Here is a 21,153-nt window from a genome sequence, read left to right as displayed (position 1 = left end):
TTTTTTGTGTTGTATAATTTTAAAAATCCTAAACAGCTTTAAAGCTTTACTTGAATGATATGTTATTCATTTGACACATTTTCCAAGTATTTCATTAATTTATACAACTTTCCAATTAAAATTTTGTTCCATTTAAGTTAATTAGTTTATAAAGCTCTTACAAAAACCTCTTCTAAACTTATTTTGAAAAGCTCTTAATAAAATAATGCAAGTCATTTAATAAAAGTTTAAAATACTGATTAAATAAATAGTTCTATTGAAAGCTTTCTTAGTAAATAATGAATGAAAAATCTGAATAAATGTTTTTAAAGAAGCTCTCGATAAATCTTGTAAAATCCCTTAACAATAGCTTTTAAAAAAATTGTTTAAAGCTTTTACAATAAATGTCTACAAAAGCTTGATTAAATGCAAAGTTATTAAAAATGTTTTTTTTTATATTTACCATAAAGCTTGTAAAGTTTTGACTCTTTTGACTTTAAACTTAAAAGCTTTTGGAATAGCAATTTGAGTAATTAAAAGTAAAACATTTTCTAAATATTTAATTAATTTATGAAGATTTTCAATTAAATTGTTGCTGAATTTAATTAGTATTTAAAGCTTTTGATTTAAGTTTTGATTAAAAGAGCTTCATATCCTTTTTTTAAAAAAAGCTCTTGAGTTCTAATTTAAATCCTAAATTGTGGTGAATCTCAGTTAAAATACCTTTTACATAAAATAATATTTAAGATTAGATTTTTCTTTACCTTAGTGAGATCATGTTGAAATAATTCCGTGTTGCTGAGATTTGATGATTTGTCCATGCCAATAGCCAAACATATTTCATATAAAGCCTCCTCATAACGACTTAAATCGCTTAAGGCCAAGGCACGCAAATAATGGGCCTTTAATAAAAAAAAAATAATTATTTTGATTAAATTTATTAAAAAAATCCAATTTACTACTTACCTTAGCTGAAGTGTAACGAGCTTTCAATGCATTATCCACATCAGCTAATGAGCTTTGATAATGATTCATTTTCCTTAAAACTTCGGCACGCAACAAAAGACTTTTGAAATTTGTGGGAGCTAAAATTAAACAAAAAAAATATAAAAACTAACGTTAAAAATTATTGCATAAACATTTTTAAAATACTTAACACTATATAAATCAAATAAAAATATTAAAAAATAAAAAGTATATGTTTCTACACTTAAGAGAACGTACAAGTATTTGTTTTTATTGTAGTTGTCAAATAAGCTGTCAAATATTTAGTAATGATTGACAGCCACACACTTCTTTTGTTTTTTTTTTGTAGCTTTTCTTTTTCTTATGATTATTAAATTAAATGATTAGAAAACTTAAATTTCCATTTATTTTCATAAAATTTTAAAACTGACAGTATGTTGCCAACCATAAAGTATGGGCGTTTGTATGTGTATTTGAAAAAATAAATAAATATTTCAATATTTAGCATGAGTAATGTTTTTTGTTTTTCAATGACTGCAATACACACCAAAGTCATCGTCACTAGCCACCACCTGTGCTCTTAAGAAAACATTTTTGTTAATGACAAATTTTATTTTTAGTCAATCTTTTTTTTAAATTTCAGATTTTTTAAATATAATTTGAATCAGTTTTAGAGTAGAGTGTTCTAGATAGAAATGCATAAATAGAGGAACAATGATTGGTTTAGTGTTTTCAATGTTTATTTGTAGAATTGTTTCAAAGTATTTAAATAAATCCAAAAGCTTCTGAAATCGTTTAGTTTTTAAACTAAAAGTTCTTACTGGGATTTTAAAATTCCTATAAAAATTGTTTTATAGGAAAGCTTTGTTATGAAGAGATATTACATAACAGCGTTTGAATTAAAGCTTTTTAAAAGCATTCGATAAAGCTTTAAATAAGTTAGAAATAAAAGCTATTAAAAAACTGTTATTTAAATATCTGATTAAAAACTTTCGATATAACTTTAAATAAGTTCGTAACAAAAGCTTTTAAAAAGCCTTTTCAAAGCTCTTAAATCAAATTGTTTAATATAATAATATAGTTCGATAAAACTTTAAATAAGTTCGTAACAAAAGCTTATAAAATGTGTTTTCAACAATAAAAGCTCTCAATTAAAATTTTTATTATTGATAAATCCAATATTTAGACTTCAATTCAAAGGTTTTAATAAAAAATTTTCAAGTTATTACAAATTTAAAAGAAACCTCAAATACTGTTAAACAAAAAGCATTAGAAAGCTTTCGCAGTATTCAAATGGCATAATAAAGGCTTTTTTGCATTAAATAAAAATGTTCAAAAGCTTGTCTTGATATATTAAAACTAGTAAAGCCAAATCTAAAACTTTTTAGAAAAAAATCTTTATAATAGCTTTTAAAAATCTTGAATCTGATTAAATGAAAAGTTTTTAATAAGCGTTTATAATATTAATTTAAGAGAAACTACATTTTCTAAAGCTTTTTGGAAAATATATTGATAAAAGCTATTAAAAAATCTTCAGTCAGATTCAAAAGCAATGCATTTTTAATAAAATTTAAATAATTTTAAAAGAAAGTTTTCTTAGTAAATAACTTTAGAAACATTCTAATTAAAGCTTTTTGAAAACCTCAGAAAATATTGTATTTTCAAAATTATTAAAAAAAATAACTTATAACTTAATCAAACTTCTTTACTAATGAATTCAAATTGACAAAACTTTACAAAAATTTTTGATTTCTTAAGAAACTATTTTGGGATTATTTTTTTTACTTTATTAATCTGCCTGTAACCATACAATTTTAGCCACTTACTTTCAATTTATTTTGTTCAATAATTATGCCAATTTATGTTTCCAAACCAAATTTCTTTTTAATTTAAATTTTCAAAATTTCACGCTCATTTCTTTTGAAAAAGTGCCAATATTTTTTTTCAGCTTTTCATACATATGCATTAGAGTGACAGCCGATTTTTTTTTTTTAGATTTCAAAGAGTGCCGGGTGGAATATTGTGACACTAGGCCTAAATGTTAAGTGCTGAAAATTTGAGCCAAATCGGGCAACGATTTCTGGACGCGCATCGAGGTCAAAGTTCAGATATATGCAAAATTGTACTGTTAATATGGAATAAATAGGTGAAACTCGTTAGCTTTCTGCATTGTTTTCTAGAAATATGTAGATTTATTTATATTAATGAATATTACATTAAAAAAAAAGTTTTGGAAATTAACCATGTATCTCCTTTGGTTCAAAATGACCCAAAAACTGTATTATCGCCAAAATTAGAGAAAAATGCAAATTTTTCACTTTTTGAAAAAAATTTGCTACTAAATAAATACTTTTGCAATTGAATGCAAAAGAATCGAAATATGTACGTAATTATCGTTGAAATGAGATATAAATGACAAAATTTGATTAAAAAATGTTAAAGTTATTACAAATTCGCCAGACCATTACCGTGTTTCAGACCACTTGAACAAAAAATTTAGAAAAAAAATTTAGATATTTCGAGAAAAATTAAAATAAAAGCTCATTTTTACTTAAAATATGTCCATATTTACTTGTATATGAGCTTTTGTCTTCGTAGGATACCGTTAACCTATTCGCAGGTATTGCCAAAAAAATAATTTTTTTTAACGGCTGTTTCAAAACTTTATTTTCAAATTTTTAAAAATTTTGTTAAACAAATTTCAGATTTTTTCGATCATCATATTGGGGTTTATTGACTTCAAAATAGGGAATAAAAATATTAAAAAATTATGTCAATACCTCTTACAGTTTTTCCGTACCTGCGATTTAAATTTTGCGTTTTTCAAGAAAAACTAATTTTTTGTCCATATTTAGGCGAATGAGTCCAATTTCCTCACTGTTATAAATTTTAAGTAAAACCTATTCACAATATTATAGTCCTTGTAATTTTAAATATGTTCTGAAAGTTTTACTAAAATCGGAAAACGATAACCTTTGAATCGTGAAGGTCAAAGGTCAAATTTTTCAATATTTGGAATTTCTAATGAAAAGATAGCGAAATGTTACATATTTTTGGGCCGATTTTCATTAAAATTGAGAAAAATATAACATAAAGTCCAGAATTTAAAATAACAGCACAAAAATGGAAATTAACCCTTAGCAGCACTTGGGGTCCAAATTATTCTCAACTTTTAAAATCAAGAAAAACACAACCATTTTGACCCCAAGTCCTCTTAAAGGTTAAAATTCATTTTTGCACTGTTGTTGTAAATGCTAGACCCCAATATATATTTTCCTCAAGTTTCATGAAAATCGGCCCAAAAATATGTAACATTTCGCTATCTTTTCGTTAGAAATTCCAAATATTGAAAAATTTGACCTTTGACCTTCACGATTCAAAGGTTATCGTTTTCCGATTTTAGTAAAACTTTCAGAACATATTTAAAATTACAAGGACTATAATATTATGAATAGGTTTTACTTAAAATTTATAACAGTAAGGAAATTGGACTCATTCGCCTAAATATGGACAAAAAATTAGTTTTTCTTGAAAAACGCAAAATTTCAATCGCAGGTACGGACAAACTGTAAGAGGTATTGACATAATTTTTTCATATTTTTATTCCCTATTTTGATCTCAATAAACCCCAATGTGATGATCGAAAAAATCTGAAATTTGTTTAACAAAATTTTTAATAATTTGAAAATGGAGTTTTGAAACAGCCGTTAAAAAAAATTATTTTTTTTGGCCATACCTGCGAATAGGTTAACGGTATCCTACGAAGACAAAAGCTCATATACAAGTAAATATGGACATATTTTAAGTAAAAATGAGCTTTTATTTTAATTTTTCTCGAAATATCTAAATTTTTTTTCTAAATTTTTTGTTCAAGTGGTCTGAAACACGGTAATGGTCTGGCGAATTTGTAATAACTTTAAAATTTTTTAATAAAATTTTGTCATTTATATCTCATTACAACGATAATTACGTACATATTTCGATTCTTTTGCATTCAATTGCAAAAGTATTTATTTAGTAGCAAATTTTTTTCAAAAAGTGAAAAATTTGCATTTTTCTCTAATTTTGGCGATAATACAGTTTTTGGGTCATTTTGAACCAAAGGAGATACAGGGTTAATTTCCAAAACTTTTTTTTAATGTAATATTCATTAATATAAATAAATCTACATATTTCTAGAAAACAATGCAGAAAGTTAACGAGTTTCACCTATTTATTCCATATTAACAGTAAAATTTTGCATATATCTGAACTTTGACCTCGATGCGCGTCCAGAAATCGTTGTCCGATTTGGCTCAAATTTTCAGCACTTAACATTTAGGCCTAGTGTCACAATATTCCACCCGGCACTCTTCAAAATTTTAACAAAAATTTTTTTCCATACAACTGATTGTCACTCTAATATGCATGCAATACGTTTATTTTATTTTCCCTTAAACATATAGAGAAGAAATATTTAAAAGTATGTTTACTAACAAATATAAAGAAACTGAAAAGACGTTGTTTTTTTCTTTTATTTTCTAAATAAATATTTTTTTCTGTCGTAGTTCGAAACTTAGCAGTGCATATTAAAGTTCAATGTACCGTATTAGTTTAACATTAATATTACAGTGTAAACACATACGCAGCACATTCTACGTTAAATATTTGTATTTACACATTTTTACGCTTCAAGCGCCATGATCAACAGAGTCTTTTTAAAAAGCACAAAGACAAATTATAGTTGGAGAGGTCTGACTGAAGTGCTTCAAAAGTACTTAAAAAGGCTTAACAGCAATTAAAGAAAAATCTGTTGTGGCTATAAAGGGGTTGTGTTATGAAATTAATCAAAGTGATTAAAACAAAAAATAAGTGAACAGTAATATTAAGGGTATCTAACAGAGCGTATACATTATAATTAATTTGAATTAAATTAATATCAATCATTCGCTATGTATTATGGAACATAGTTTAAATTAATATAAATCATACGCTACGTATGATAAAAAATAGGTGAGAATTAAAAACAAGAACTTTGTAATTACTGCTTTCTGCTGTTCAAAAATTGTAATAGTAATAGACGGTTAAGCTTTTAGAATATTATTTAAAGAGATGTAAACTTTTAACTCTAAAAGCTGTGCAGTGAAACAAATTTTGAAAATTTTTTTCATTTTTTTATTGACAAGTTTTTTTGAGTTAAATTTAGGATGAACATTTTTGGGTTAACTTCAGATTTTTTAAAAAGAAAATTAGATACAAACTACGTATTTTGCATGTAATTCAACATCTTCATGCTTCCAAATAAATGTTTTATAAACAGCTTTAACTGCTTTATAAACGAACACATTAAGCATTTTTATTAAACCCCGATTCTCAAGCGGTTATTCTTCAATGTTAATCTCCTTTAATAAAACATTTTAAGGGAGAGCTTTTGTAATATCAGGTAATATTCTCCTTTAATGTTTGCTACTCTTTAACTGTTTCCAAGACTCTTTTAAATTTTCATAAACTAAGAGTATTTCTTGTTTGCAGCCAAACAAAAAGCCTCTTCTCTGTATATTTTCACTCTTTAAATGTTACGTTTATAAACAAATCATAATTACTTAAGAATTGTATTTTTTTTTTGCGTTCAATAGTATATAAAAAAACGACATGAACAGCAGCAAAAAAAAATTAGCATTACGCAACATGTTTTTATATAAAACAGGCCTAATTTTGAAATTTTCTGCCAGTATGAATGTCAAAAGAAAAATAATAGTTTTTCTCACACAAGTAAAATTTCATTATGCAAAAAAAAAAACCAAATACTGAAATTTTAAAATTTTTGCAAGTTTGTATGTACTTGTATTTCAAATAACAAATAATGTATGTTTAGTTTTTTTTTCAAATATTTTTTTAATAAAAATAATTTATTGTCTACATTTTTATAAACAGACATACATACATATGTTGAAAACCTTGATATGACCGCTTATGTCGGTCGCTCATTTGGTCGTTTTGTTTGTGTATGAGAAAACTGTGTATTTTTGTTTGACTACCAAATAGGAATTAACATTGAAAACAAGTAATAATGCATAACAAAGAAAACTTTTATTTAGTTTATCTTACACTTGTTTGTAGCACCCCTACATTAATTTTAATAATGGCTAATGGGCCTAGAAAATGTTTTAGTTTCCTAGACTATCCCTCGCTCTAATACACAAAATAAATGACCGAAACGAGTTAATGTCATATTGATGACATTTCAATGTCACATTTGTTTTGGTTTTTCTTTTAGTTGGTATATTTTAAGTATAGAGAAACAAACAAAATTTGTTTTGGCACATGTCTAATTAGTTATGAAGCCTATTTTTATATATACCGAAATGGAAAGTGATTTAGTTTTGAAGAAGTTTCCAATTTGAAATTCATCATAATTCACTAAAGACCATTTGGGACTAATTTCTGTTTATATAGATCTGGGATTTTCAATGGATAGATAAGTGACTGACAGGAATCGAATAATGACATCCATATATTTACTGACGTTTTAAGGTCCCAAGAAAGAGCGGGAGGTGGTAACTACTAAGTTTGATATCAGGCAAGCAACAATACTGGTATTAGGGGGGCGGATTTTAATGCATATATAAATATAATTATGCGCCTAAAAATGCTTTAGTAAAAATAAACATTATTCAAGAGTGAAAACCACCAAAGAGAACGAGAATTGATATGTCTTGTTATTGTCTTTCGTTTTTTACCTGTTTTGTTTAACAAATCTCTTGCCTATTTTTAGGGGCATACTTTTATTTATAAATGCATGAAAATCCGGCCCCTATTAGTGACTAATGGTAAGACTACCATTCGCTCTTTAGAGATCACTTCGAAAATTGTTTACAAATGTCGGATGTCTCCTGAAGAGACAGCGATAGATTCATCAGTAACTCTCATTTGTTTTTTTGGTTGTGTATACTCACTGATATAAAAAGCATGAGTGTGAACATCATATGCTCAACAGCTAGATAGAGGACAGGGTCGGCGGCTGCTGAATCAGGAAGTACGATATTGATATACATGGTAACTCACCAGGACGTACCAATGGACCACCTTTGCTTTGCCTTGATAACCTTATATTTGTTCAAAAATGTGTCACTTTTTCTTGAATAATTTCACACATTCTGGACCGCAGCCCATGTTTTATGGTTGGGAGAAAAAGAGCTTGATGATTACAATTCTATGAATATGTAGTACTTTTACAAAATTTTCGCTTTTGTCCATGTTTTAGGGTCAGGATAAAAAGGTTTTGCTGAGAAATTATTAATCGATCTATGAATTATGAGTATTTTAACACAATCTGCTTCTCGATCCATGTTTTAGCGGCAATATGAAAGGAGTTTAGGGGTAAATTGTTAATCGTTCTATCAATTTTAAATAATTTTAAATATTCTGCTCTTCAGTCCATGTTATAGGGTCAAAAGAAAAGGAGTTTTGAATATTTTTTTAAAAAATTTTAATTATTTTCACACAATCTGCTATTCGGTTCATGTTTAAAATGCTGAAGGAAAAGAGATTGGTACTAAATTCTTAAACGAACTATAAATTTTGAGTATATTCACACAATCTGCTCCTCTGTCCATGTTTTAGGATCAGGAGGAAATGTGATTTGTTCTAAATTATTTATCGTTCCATGAGGTTAGAGCAATTTCACACAATTTTCTAATAGGTCCATGTTTAAGGGTCAAGAGGAAGGGAGTTGGTGCTAAATTGATAATCGTTCTTTAAGTTTTAAGTATTTTTAAAAATATTGTCAGCTGCCTATATTTTAGGGTTAGAAGAAAAGGAGATTGTTGCTAAATTGTAATAGTTCAATAAGATTTTAATATTTTAACACACACTATGATTTTTGGAACATGTTTTAGGATAAGAAGGCAAGGAGTTTGTTGCTGACATGCTAATTTTGCTATGAAATTTTAAGCCTATGAAATCAACATTATGTTGCTTTCGTGATAAGCCAACAAAACTTTGACAAAAATCCCTAAAGAATTTAGTTCATTTCTTTTTTAGAATTAAGGAAATTTTTAATATTGATCCATATAGTCTTCTTATAATTTTCTTAAAGATTACACTCTAAGCTCTATTATAACCAAATTTTATATATCTGCGACAAATGGTTCCAAATATATATTAATTTAAACAAATCATTATCACAAATCCATTATTCAATAAATTTTGTAGTAACTTGTAAAAAGCAAAGCATACTTTAAGGTGGTTTTAATTTAGTAACAGTTAAAATACCGTTAAATAACAAAACATTTATACAATTCATGATCAATACAAAAACTTGATAAATAAAATTCAATACTTTTTCAGAATTAAGCAAATTTTTTGTAGACTTCACTCTAAAGTTAATTCTAAACACATTTTATATATCTGCGACAAATGGTGCCACAGATATATTTATTAAAAATTCCATTATTTAATAAATCTAAAAATAACTTGGAAAAAAGCCTATTTTCAAGAGGTTTTAAAAAGTAACATAAATTGAGGCCATCAGCGCGAAAGTGGTGTAACCCACAACTTTGTGTTACATACAGCCCTTACATTACCAATATGAATACATAAGTGGGTTAAGCTAACTTTTGGTATTCAAAAGCAGATGGAGTTGAAAAAAATCGCTTTTGAACAGAGCATAATATAACAAAGTAATATAGCAAAAGTGGTGTAAGTTGAATATACCACTAAATAAACAGTTTTGGGGTTACACCATTTTTGCACTAATAGCCTCAATTTAACGAATATATACAGACAAATAAAAAACATAGGATCTAAATATAGCTGGAAACATTGCATATCATACTAAATTAATTTCTTTATTTCTATTTTTATTAAAATGTTTTATTTATAAAAAATATTTATTATATCAAAATAAAAATTTCAAAAATATTTCGCTAACACTTAAACACTTCCCTATTGTCAGTTTTTGCACAATTTAAATTTATTATTCCTAGTAGTAAAAAAAACAACACAACAAATCTGCAAGAATATTTTATCGGCCCAAAAATTTATTTTTCTCACAAAATCTTAATAAATTAAATTTATATTATTTTATTTTGTTCTATGGTATTTTTTCTATGTTCTCGATAAACACTCAAGCATTTTATTGTTATTGTTTGTTTATTACATAATAAAGCTTTAATGAAATTATTTATTATAAACAATAGTCATTTGAAAGATATTTTTCTTGAATATTTATATTTGTATTATGTGTTTAATTTATATGCTTTGAAATTTGATTGTCACCAAAGTGCATAATAAATGTGTTATTTTATAAATAAATGTTTAAATATATATTTAAGTATTTATTTACTTGTATTTTTTAAATGTTTACTTCAAAAAGAAAATATGTATATTTATTTCAACAAATAGACATTTGTTTCAAATGCAAAAATGACTTTGAAATTAATCAAAAATTCTAATTTCTACATGACAATTATGTGTGTTTTTTAAAGGAATATTTTACAGATTTTCTTTCTGGGGAATATAATGGGAAGCTGTCAAAATATTCTTTTGAGAGAAATGCGTTATGAAATGAAAATATATAATAATGCAAAATTTAGAATCTAAAATTTGTTTAATAATTTCAGTTTAAATTATTTTTGCTAAAACCAGCAAGAATTTCCTTTAAGTTCAGTGCTAATTAGTTAATCACGACTGCCTTGCATTATGTATGCACACATTGGTATATATTTATTAGCCTGAGCGTAACATGTCATAACTGTAAAACTATATGACAGGTAATAAATTTTATATGAAATCATAACATCATGCAACAAGAAATTTACACTTGTATTCATCGAAAAAAAAAATACTTAAATATATCTACAAAAACTACACATTTTTACAATGTGATGATTATCATGTTTTATGGTCTGACTAGATTTGAGAATATGATGAGTTTGAACAAAAAATACACACAGTTTTTGATATACAAAATACAATTTCAAGCTAATAAATATTCATAATACAGCACAGAAATTAAGATTTTTTTTCAATTTAATGTTTATGCAATTTATAAAATGAAACATGAGTGAATTGAAAATAATTTAGCAAAATAAAATGTTTGCAAATTTATTATTCATAAAGGCAAAATTTTTTTGTTTTTTTCTGTGAAGAAATAATTTGCCTTTTATTATAGTTGTTCATGAAGAAAATGTCATAAACTACATTAAAAATACATGATTGTTATTGTTTAAGCATATAATGTTGAGTAATTTTCATTTAATCTTTAGCTGTTGGCTGTTGAAAGGCTATAAATAGCCTTAATTTGTGGCTGACATATTTATGAATTTATAATTTTCAATTGTGAAACATAGTATTATGAAGGTGAATTATCATTTGACAATGATTTTAGGGGGCCAGTCAAAAAATATAATCGTTACAAAATTCGTAATTTAAGTTAATATTTTTAACAGTTGAACAATTTACAAGTTTCTAATGCCTTCTGTGTTAAAATTTTACATCTCCGCAGAAAATATGCTAAATTTCTCAAGTTTCATACAGATTGAGTTACCAATTTAGAAATTCTCCCATCACTCCTCATTAACAACGAAAATCAAACTTAAATGAACCCTATTACTGTTAACCACTACTCTCTTTCTCATTAACTGCACACAAACAGTAAATTTCAAATTGTAAAGCATACCCTTAGGCTGCCAATTAATTAATAATGTATTGTTAATGAAACTTCTCCATTTACATCAAAATTTTATTGAAATTCATTCATTTCTTTCATTAAAAATTAAACCAGAAATTTCGAATAAATTTTCCACTACACAAATGTTAGAAGCTGTCGAAATAAATTCACCTACATAAAATTTAATTTATTATTTATGGCATCATAAATTTCGAGATGTACAATTATGTAAAACAATTTAAATAATAAATAAAGTGATGCAAAATATAAGACATTTTCGTTTCAATTTGTAATGTAAACATAATACAGAGCTTTAAATTAAATAATTGTTTTGTAATAGGAAAAAAAATTAAATTTATATACATAGACATCATAAATTGTATTGCATGCCTAATTAGCCAAATGACTCATGAAAAAATGTGTCAAAAGTTTTTAAACTGAAAAGCTATAAATAGGTAATTGTTTAGATGGGGCCAAGCGGACAATAAATAATAATGGGAGGCAAAATTTCTGGGGAAATTCAATTATTAAATAAGAAATTTTATTTAGAAAAATATTCGTTAGGAAAAGCTGGCACCTAGATTGTAAATTGTCTTCTAATATAATAAAATATTATGTTCAAATAAATAATTTCTAGAGGAATTAAAACATAGATAAATAGACATAGATCTAAAACTCTCTTATCAGAGACCTAACTCAGTTGTCAAAAACCTAAATGCTGAGAATGTATTAATAAAACAAACTAATCATATCAAAAGTATATTTTTTTACTTCTAGCCTCTCAAACTTTCACTGGGTTATTATATTAACCATCTACTTGTTAACATTCAATATGATTTATTTACACAATTATGACATTAGAAAAACGTATATTTGACAAATGAAAATTACAATGAATTTTACAATTCATTTAAATATTCTTTTCAAAACTAAATTTCTTTTCGAATTTTTTGTTTGTTTTGCAAAAAATTCGTATATTTTTTTTTTTTGCCAATTTTTCAAGAAAATTTTGATGGTACATTGTTGTCAGTGTGCCAAAAAACCCAATAGGAAATTCATTGTTACTAACATACATACTTCTTCGAAGACAAAATGATTTTTATGCTCAAGTGAATTCAATGTAATTAAAAAAATAATGAATAAATAAAGATGAAAAAAACAATTGCTTTGAAATAAATAAAAATGTTAATAAAATAAAAATAGAAAAATTAAAAAGAATTTAATATTTTATATAAAAATTAAACAAAAAAAAATCTTAAACTTCTTTAATCAATTTCCTTCATAAATCCATTAGATGGATTATTTAGTGTCTCAACAAAAAATCGTTGAAAGGAAACTGACACAGATATAGATATGTGACTGGTTTCTCTGGAGTAGAGATCGTTCTAGTTTTAACAAGGATCTGCCACTTTAAGGAGAGAGACTAGGAGAGAGTAAATATACAGGATATGTAACAATCTGGTCATATAATTAAATACAAATTATTTTATAATATTACCAAATTTGTTTCCAATTATTTTTATTTAGTTTTTTATAAATTACAACTTACTGCGAAGACTTTTGTCTTGTCCACAGATATACCCAGATTCTTTGGCGGAATTTGAACCCGCAACCCTCAGATTGATAGTGCAGCACATTAGCGTCTAGTCTAGCGGTGCACCTAGTAGATAGATTGTCAACATTTTGTAACAATATGACAAACTCTGTGATTCGGAACCGACAAAGAGCTGTACTGTAATTGTTTTCGTGGGAATAAGGCCAATTTCAGCTCTAACACTAAATATGAAAGGCACATGATGAAATGATAAATGGCAATGTATTGCATGATGTCCTCTATAAATATCTACGAAAACATTTAGGATGACAAAGTCTTAAATGTTGACTCTTATCAACTCTATTGAAAACTAACTGACCGATCTGGTCAATCTGAATATTTTCCAATTTCAAACACAGTTGATGGTTAAATAAGTGACCGAGTATTGAATGTGATCTTATATTAAAAAGCAGAGGACAAAGTCTTAATTATTAGGTCTGTTCATTTACTTTCCCAGTAAATACTTGCAACGAGAGAATAAAATCAAAATTTACAAAATTACTCTCTTAAATTCTCAAAAATAGTAAAAAGTAAATGAACGCTTTTCCAGTAACAATTGTTTTATACATGGTAGAACCAACCAGGTACAATTATTAGGGAGAGTTTTCAATATTTACCCCTACAACGTCAAATAACACATTTACTCTCATCACTTTTTATTTTGTTTTCGCAATGTTTTGCACGTTATATTAAAACTAACACATATTTATTTGGAAAAAATTTAATTTGAATTGAATATTTCACAAAAAAAGTAAATACACAAAAATTTGTTTAATTTATTTATTTTTGTCTTAGACATTTCGTTTTGTTTTTTTTTTCTAATTTTTTTAATTTTCTTTTGTTTGACGTTATAGGGAATGTATAATTGAGAACGTACTTTTTAATAATTGTACCTTGCTTATTCTACAATGGTTTTATACACACAATTTTCTTATTTTATTCCTTTTAAAATGTAAAATACTCACATTTTCTTCAATTTTATTGAAAATTTTTTGTTTTACATTTTATTTACTAAAAGTTGTCTTTATTCAAAAATATTTTACGACAATATGAGTGAAAAATTCTTAAAATCAGAGACAATCTATTGAATATTGACCAATTTTTTTTTGTTATTATCTGGTCAATATTGAAAATCCATTACTTTATATTTGAGTCAAATTGTTTATTACCCTAAATTAATTGTTTTCCAAAAAAATAAAAGTTTTTAAATCGATTCCAAGAATAATTCTATAACCAAAACGAGTTCCAAAGTATCTGTTCTTGGAAAGCTCTATAAAAGTCGGGGTTGTCATAGAAACCAATCATTGTCGGAATCGGTTTTGAAAACGACAAAAAAGGTACATTTGTCTTATGAAATCCAATGCAATTTTTTGTTTAATCTATAAAGAATTTAATTCTTGATCGAATATAAAATCGTTTACTCTCGATTTCACAAGACTATGACAACCACGGTTTTTTAGAATAATAATAGTGTTCCAGGGCAGCCATTAAATAATCTAAAATGGTACTAAATTAACTCATTTTAGTACTAGTTGTTTCAGGTTAACTTCTAAAAATATTCCTGGGTTCTAGTGTATATTTTCTAATGCATATTTGTGAATCCCAATCTTTTTGAGGAAAATCATCTGAAGGGAATTATTCTCTGCCTGTTTAGAAGTTATTAAAATAGTTATTTCATGTGCAGACTTTAGATATCAAGTGATCTAGGACTCTAAAAAGTATTTCCAGTACTAGAACTTAATAAATTATATATTGAGTTTATTTGTCTTTTGGTTTGTATGTGTGTGTAAAACACGCTCACGTTTAAAATACATAACCGAAATTAATTAGATTCACCTACAATATATATTATTGTCCTAAGCAGTTTGTTATTAAAAACCAACTAAATCAGTTGATGCGAAAAAAAGTTATGAGCCAAAATATAAGAACTCATCACACAAATTTAATGTTTGATAACATAGCACATTTCAACATAAATGTTATTGTTTAACTTGTTGTTGTAATGTTTAGCTTGAGTTAAAGTTCACAACCATGTTTTTCTGCAGTTTTTAAGCTATTTCCCAGCTGTTCTGGTGAGTGGCCTCCAACTAGTGATTCTACATACCATTTAGGGTCTTCCTGTTTAACGAATTGGCTATTTTAACTTTAGAATTTCCTAGGAGGAAAGGAGGCAATTGAGTATGAATAGATTACTTCAGGAGAGTACCTGAAGTCTCTTGACCTAACCTCGCTTTGTAAAGAACCCATAAAATCCCACAAAAATTGGATTTTCGTTCCGGAAATCGCTTGTCAACCCAAGAGAAGGTTTCTATATTTATGAATCGTCGTCAATATGGAAAAGAAATGTAATTATATATAAGAGTAGAATGTATTTAAGATTCATCACATTCATTCCGTATAATTTTTTTTTAATAAATATTTTGCCCCCACTTAAAAGGTTAATCATAATTAATTTCGCTATGATACCTGTTGATTACATAAGGAAAGTGTTCTTTGTTTTGTTATTGTTTATGACCCTGAAATTATTAACATTTTGTTCTCTCTCTCGCTCTTTCTGTTTCTCTCTTTTGTTTAACACTCTAAAAACATGAAGTTAAAATAAATGACTACCTACATTATAATAATTTATTAATCAATAAGTTTATTTGTGTTATATAAATACATGATTTCTTTTTTGTTAAACTTTCGTATTAAAAAACAAACAAAATGAATTGTTTATGTACAAAAAAAAATATTTATACACAAATAAAGTAGTACCCACATACAAAAGTACTAAAGTGTATGTATATACAATGCATACAATCTGCATAAATAAATTTATTGTATAATTGTTTTTGTATATAAAGTTTTGTGTTTTTTTTGTTGTTTTGATGGCTTTGTTGTAGATTATTTTATTAAATATATTAATTGTATGAGTAAATGGTGAATGCACACAGTGACCTTGAATTCTTAAGCACACATATACTGATACAAAAAAAATAAAAACAAAACAATAACAAAAAAATTAACAAATACTTAAATATTCATAAGTGTTTTGTGGTTCATTCATATCCACAATATGAGTTGCAAAAATAACCATAAAAACAATAAAATTTTTATTTAAATTATATTACTAACCCTTTAAGTCAGGATACACTTTACACCCTGTGGGGCTTATTTGGGCTGGTGGCAGCTTAATCTATTACAATACAATTTTTATAATAATATACATTTTTGTGAAAAAATATTCTGAAAGTTTAGGTTTGATCTAAGGTACCCCCGATAACTCATATAAGTAGGATAAAAAAGGGGTACCCGATAGGCTAAACGATAGTGTGCTGGACTATCAATAGGTGGCTTGCTGGTTCGATTCCAGCCATAGACTGTGCTTTTAGCTGCAGACAAGCAAAATGCTTCCCAGTTTGTGTTTCTTTAACCCAAAAAAAGGTGGTAATTTATCACATAAAATTACTTAAGTTACATGGCGTTTTTTGTGCCAGTTCTTATACATACATAATTTGTTTTAATGAAATGATAACAATCTCATAAACTTTATAAATAATATTTTTTTTTTATTATTTCCACACACATGAGTAGTAACAGAAATAAATAAAATTTTTGCATTAAATTTCTTTGTGTTAAATTCGGGCAGAGCCAAAGAACCAAGGTTTTTAAATTCAGTCATAAAAACGAACATGAAATAAAACACCAACAACATTTTGAATTAAATTTATTACACACCAGAAAAAAAGGTACATAAACATTTCATTCCCCTCCTCACACATTAAATAACCCAGCAGTTCTAGGAGACAGTCCCGAATTAGTGACTTTGCAAATCATTTTGGGTGGGAGCTAGTTACTTCAATAGCTACGTGACTAGTTATTTTAACACGTGCATGTCCTAAGCCGGGGGTCAATTGACCCTTTTTGATTACAGTAAGACTATCCGATAGCTGGTCCAAAGTAGTCAACGCATTGAATTCACATACTGGTTACATAGCGTCAAATACTTTACTAGCTACCAAACTGGTTACTTGATCAGCTACATAACTAGTTATTTTAACATGTACGGATGGTAATTGACCACAAATAGGCATATAAAAATACATATCACAGACAGTCCAATAAACGATTGCTTGTAGACCAACCTTCCACCAATAACTCTCCAATAGATTGCTTCTGGTGGCTAAAGTAACTACTTCCTGTGCAGTACAAAATAAACGTTTAAAATGAATTCACTATAGGTTACTAAGAGACACTAAAGTGACTACTTCACGCTATATTACATGGTATATCAGTATACTTAAACAATAATAAAAATAAACTGTATGAGAATTATATCAACACAATTTGTATAGAACAAGTCTATACGAATCACTTACAAAACGTTTAAAGTGACTACACTCTAGATTACTTGGAAACACTTGAATGACAATTGTCTTCACACTAGATTACCTGGGATGTATAAAGTAACCAATTGTCTTCTCTCTGCACTACCAAGAGCACATACATGTCAAATGACCCAAAATATATATTGGAATTAGCAAAGTGATAATACATTAGTGACAATTACTGTCTATAAGGGATACATTGACGTGACTACTTGATTAACTGCTGGGAATGGAATGAGTTTTTTTTTGTTTGCAAAAGATCCAAATCGTCCAAAAGTTTACAAAGAAAAGTATCCAACAAGTACGAGTGAGTAAGTAGACAAACAACATCCAACATTTTTATTTTTTTTTTCGTTTTTGTTGGCGGCCTTGACTTCTTTTGAGTATATGTATTTTTTTCCTTACAGCTTTTTGGTTTATTTAGTACATACTTTTATTTGTATTTTGGATACGTGTATCATTATTGTGGTGGTCATGTTGGGTGTGAAAGCATTTAGTCTTTGTGGCAAATTTTGGTACGTTGACTAAATTTTTATTATTATGTATTATTGACCCTGAAAGTGTGAGAAAAATAAATGGGAGAAATAAATAAAGCATTTATTTATGTTAACCATAAAAAGCTGAAATTTTAAGAGATGATTTTAAGTACTTTTTTGAGAGCCTTTAGAATTCAGTCATGTTTGGTGTTTATCACCATTAAGGAAAAATATTAAACAAGAATTCTAAGGTAGCAGACCTTCTTAAAAGTTGTTAAAATTCCTGTGTAGACTTTAATCCTAGCCATCTAGGACTCCACAAAGTATTTTCATTATTTGAAAATAAAAAATTCAATATCGATTTAATTTTTGACTTGTGTATGTCTGTGTAAAACACTTTCGCATACAAACTACACACTTGAAATTAATGACAGTCACCTACAGTGTTTATCATTGTCCTAAGTTATTTGTTATTGAAAATCAACTAAATAGATTGAGTAGGAAAAAAGTTATAAACCAAAATGTAAGACAACCCACAAAAATGTTATGTTTCATAACTTCTTTTTTAAACTTTGATAGGATTTAGAAGACAGTGATATTTGGAGTTAAATTCAATGTGTAAAATTTCAAAATATTCATGCAATATTCAATTAAGTAGTAAATTTTGGGTCCTTGCAAAATTCAAACTCTGTCCTTTTGTATGTGTGTGTAAAACATGCTAGAGTCCTAAATAGAAAACCAAAATTAATGAGATTATCCTATAATGTTAGGCACAGTTCTAGGTAGTTTGGTATTGAAAATAATTAAAATTGGTTTTGTAGAAAAAAAGTTATGAACCAAACATTAAGACATCCTCAAAAAAGTTTTATGTTTTTGCTAAAACAATTTTCAACATGTATATTGCGGCTTCAATTATTGTTGTTAGTTAAATCTGCAAATACCAAGCCATTACCAAGTTTTAGCTGGATACATAGAAAACTTAAATATTTCCTATTATTATACAAACTATAATTTTAAACACCACTATGTGAAATGTACAAAATAAAAAAAAAATAAATACGTCGTAGTACTATTTGTATTCAATTATCTATCGCCTATAATGTCACGGTTATTATTGATGACTTGACTAAAGTATTTAGTTTCAAAAGAAACAAAAACCCAATTACTAATCAATATTGTTTAGTTCTTATGTACCAGTGACCTAAGCCTACTTAAACGTATGTATTTTGGTTACGAATAGTCTTAGTTTTGTGCTTAAAATATATATTATTTACAGCATTTAGTTCATTCAAACGTAAGTAAATGTTTAAATTATAATTACAAAACAACAACAAAACAACAGCAATTGTTATTGTTTGCTATTTTTGTTATTGTTACTTAAACATGATGGCTATTTTTGGTTTGGTTTTATTGCTTAAATACCAAGAAATTTAATTATAATGCTGGTGGCTTTTATTTATTTTTTTTTGTTTTATCAAAATTACCTAATATGGGTTTCGTTTATAGGATTGTAAATAAGCATAATGAATGTGTTTAAAATCTTTAAAATTGGAATAGAAAATGTGGTAACATTTTAAAAAACTTTTTATTTATGTTGTTGTATTTATTACTTATCATCGACTTAGCTATGACTGTATGTCTGTGTAAAACACGCTCACATTCAAACTACACTATCCCAATTAATGAGATATGCCCAAAAATGTTTAATAATGACTTAAGATTTTTCTTATTAAAAATAAGCAAAATCGTTTTAGTAGAACAAAAGTTATGAACCAAAATGTGAGACAACCTCAAACTAATTTTCAAGTATTTTAAAAACAATTTTCAACATTGTTACATTTGCTTAGTTTTTTAAATAAATTATATAAATAGTCTTCTAGCCGCTTTTTTAAATATATTGAAATTTAATGAAATAAATTTTTAATATTTTTGGTACTTTTTAAGTACTTTTGGTTCTTAGGTACTTTTTACTTTTAGTACTTTTTGTTGAACTTAATAACAAAAATGACAGGAATATTTGTAAACATGTTTTAAAATTCAGTTTAAAATTTGGTACTTTTTCATTATTTAATGAGGGTTTTTTTTAAAAAACATAAATAGATTTAAAATTAATAATATACAATTTATTTCAAGAGTTTTTAAAAACTTTTTGTGTTTCAAATATACTACGGTTCTATTTTGTATTTTGTTTTGTACCAGTTAGGGTACTATTTTTTTATAATTGAATACGTTTAGCATAATAGTACTTTTTTTTAAACTTGAACTTAAATATATAAAATCTATTTCAAGCTTTTTTTAATTTGTTTGTCTTTAAAGTACAGTAGTAAAACCTTTTGTAAATAGGTACCATTTTAACTACTTTTTTAAAATTTAGTACTTTTTACAAAACATTTAAATTGATAAAGAAAGTTAATTCCAAATATTGAAATGGTAAAATTTATTTCAAAAAAAAATCTTTATATTTTGGTACATTTTTTTGAGATAAATGACCGAAAAGTGTTATTTTTGTAATTTGGTGTATTAAAGGTAAATTTTTCACAATAGAAAAAGTCATGATTAATGTACATTTTGTATTATCGAATGATTCGCGATTAAAGTACATAGAAAGAGCCATATTAAAGTACATGTTCCACTATAGACAAATTTATTTTTTCCACTGTGGAAACTTCATCGCGTAAAGTAGCATTACACTATAGAATAAATCGCGATTAATTTACATTTTACTGTATAAAGGGATTCACGAAGAAGTTATATTATCAACTACAGAAGGTACATTTTCCAATATAACAAAATCCACAAATAAGTCAAATTTCACAATAAACTACTTTTATACCATAGAATAATTGTCGATTAAACAATATTTTCTACTATGAAATTATCTACGATTAATGTACATTTTCCCCTAAGGATATAGTCATCATTAAGTTACATTATCCACTTTTTAAAGAGCCATGATTTTAGTACATTTTTCACTCTATAGAGAGCCATATTTACGGTTAAGGCACATTTTCCACTATAGAAAGTGCAACATTGAAGTTACAATTTTCACTATGGAAGGAACCACAATTAGGGTTCATCTTCCGCTGCAGTAAGATCCACAAATAATGTACATTTTGC

At 26.7% G+C, this 21,153-nt stretch overlaps 1 protein-coding gene across 2 annotated transcripts in view; it reads right to left on the bottom strand.

Moving 5' to 3' along the window:
• The window catches only part of LOC135955916 (uncharacterized), a 93,188-nt gene that overhangs the window by 4,727 nt on the left and 67,308 nt on the right, over positions 1–21,153 (bottom strand). For both annotated transcript variants that reach the window (XM_065506339.1, XM_065506340.1), the window contains exons 3-4: positions 946–1,064; positions 744–881 (exon numbers count right to left, since the gene is read on the bottom strand). In XM_065506339.1, the coding sequence (XP_065362411.1) occupies positions 744–881; positions 946–1,064 (257 nt within the window). The remainder of the gene's footprint in view (positions 1–743; positions 882–945; positions 1,065–21,153) is intronic.

The sequence above is a fragment of the Calliphora vicina genome, chromosome 3 (genome assembly GCF_958450345.1).
Source record: "Calliphora vicina chromosome 3, idCalVici1.1, whole genome shotgun sequence".
NCBI lineage: Eukaryota > Metazoa > Arthropoda > Insecta > Diptera > Calliphoridae > Calliphora > Calliphora vicina.
This window is presented reverse-complemented; position numbering and strand designations above follow the sequence as displayed.